Here is a 1,937-nt window from a genome sequence, read left to right as displayed (position 1 = left end):
AAAAAATGTATTATATTGCCACGTCACAACGCGCAAACCACATCAACCGTACCGTCTAATGCAATGTGCGGATATCGCAAAACCCCCAACTGCTGGTTAAACTTGCAGAAACGTCATTAGAATTATTATTATTATTAAATATATAAATCTGACAACACGTAATGTGAAAGTTTCAACATTGCTACGCGTTCGTTATTGTTGAGAACGAAAAGTTGAGAACGATACCAACTTTGAGAAACATGAAGGCGTATTAAATCATAGCGGATAAAGCGACGTTATTGTTAAGCGACTTCAACGATTCACGGTGCAGGTAGCAATGTTCAAACCATGAGACAATTACATTAAAACGCTAAGAAGTGATGTGAATCTATTTACTCATATACTTATACACATATATAACATTCAGTTTATATAAGTACCATCGAGATCATTTCAAATAGACACTGTGACTAACAGGTTTCACCTCAATAGAGACAAATTAAAACTACTCCAAATTTAACATTTCGCTAATCTTTAAGAGTCAACTTTAGTGATACGTGAACGAGACGACGAGTTCGATAAGCCCTAATCAGCGATGAAAGCTATTCAAATTTGAAACGTTCACTGACGGAATGCATATGTATCTATTTTTTATATACATTCATATAAAGGACATGAAGCGTATATTGTCATATATTATTAACATCAATATCAATCACTTATAAACGACACACGATACTATATAACAACAAGGATGAAGATATGGCGCTGGAGTGATATAAAATTTGCATTCATAAATTAAACAATGCTCCGCGAACAGCAATTATATATCATTTTATATATTATATATAGTAAATAACGCTCAAAAAATAAATGTGAGACCAACAGTGATAGATTTTAATATAATAACGCCTTATAAATGGTAGCGACTGATGCTGCGTACCGTAGACTATTAAATATTTTTTTTTAATTCAAAACAGACCATATATGAAACAAAATGAGGGTAGTTCACAACAAAATGCAATATAATAATAATCAAGAACATAATCTCTTTATTAAAAACTAATTTATATATTTGAAATCTAAAAACAGTTGCATGGTATCAGCGTTATTATACCAAATGGAAAAAAAAACATTTTCATAAGAGATAGACGTCTGTATTAGCAGAGAGCTAGCTTCATATACCATCCACGTTAAATGCTAAGATTGTCACAGAACACATAAAACTACCGGATAACAGAGTCTTAAACAATATATATGTATTATATTAATATATGACCGCCGTGAGGGGACAGTATAGTGAAGCTACCTAGTTGTTACAATATAACAGTGACTTTTGAATACTCCATGTTGTCCGTTTCTCGTTTAAGCTGCATTCCGAAAATGTAAAAAAAAAAAATTTTTTTTAAATATTTTTTGGCATTTTTTTATACCTTTATATTTCTATAGGTTAGTTAGCGATCATGTTTTATGAAAATGTTAAAAGCATGCCACAAAAGCATATGAAAATCACACATTTCTCAAAGTTGGTTATGATCAATACATTGACTCGTACGATTTTCTAGATCTATCTTCGATGAGTGATAATAAGAGCGTCGGAAACAATACAAATGAGAAGACAAAATAACTCATATTCAAAAAATGACACCTTGCAATAAGTTAAAAAAAAAACTTTAAAAACGAAAAAAGTATCACAACTAAATTAAACCGCGAGAAGGAAATTAAAAAAAAATTACAAAAAATACAAATTATATTGAATAAAATTTTAGGCTTCTTTTGTAATTCCGGCTTTTTACTCAAAACAAATCAAAAATTCTTACCATCGTCGTTATCTCTATCGACTTTCAACGATTTAATCCTCATTTTGACGTCATCGATCGACGCTTGCGATGATTTCTCACTAGCTATGAGACCTTCGCTCGCGGTTTTACTATCTAAATAATGTGAAATAAACAAAA

General features: G+C 31.0%; 1 protein-coding gene across 7 annotated transcripts in view; it reads right to left on the bottom strand.

Moving 5' to 3' along the window:
- LOC119839073 (synapse-associated protein of 47 kDa) overlaps positions 1–1,937 on the bottom strand; it is a 37,262-nt gene that overhangs the window by 5,284 nt on the left and 30,041 nt on the right. For 4 of the 7 annotated variants that reach the window (XM_038365258.1, XM_038365261.1, XM_038365259.1 and 1 more), the window contains one exon: positions 1,800–1,913. The exons of 1 other annotated variant lie outside the window; for it this stretch is intronic. In XM_038365258.1, the coding sequence (XP_038221186.1) occupies positions 1,800–1,913 (114 nt within the window). Of the gene's footprint in view, positions 1–6; positions 1,350–1,799; positions 1,914–1,937 lie in introns of those variants that run through there. 2 more of the 7 variants (XM_038365264.1, XM_038365265.1) reach the window with 2 other exon arrangements.

This window comes from Zerene cesonia, unplaced genomic scaffold (genome assembly GCF_012273895.1).
Source record: "Zerene cesonia ecotype Mississippi unplaced genomic scaffold, Zerene_cesonia_1.1 Zces_u008, whole genome shotgun sequence".
Taxonomy (NCBI): domain Eukaryota; kingdom Metazoa; phylum Arthropoda; class Insecta; order Lepidoptera; family Pieridae; genus Zerene; species Zerene cesonia.
Note: the sequence above shows the minus strand (reverse complement) of the source record. Positions and strands in the feature narration are given on the sequence as shown.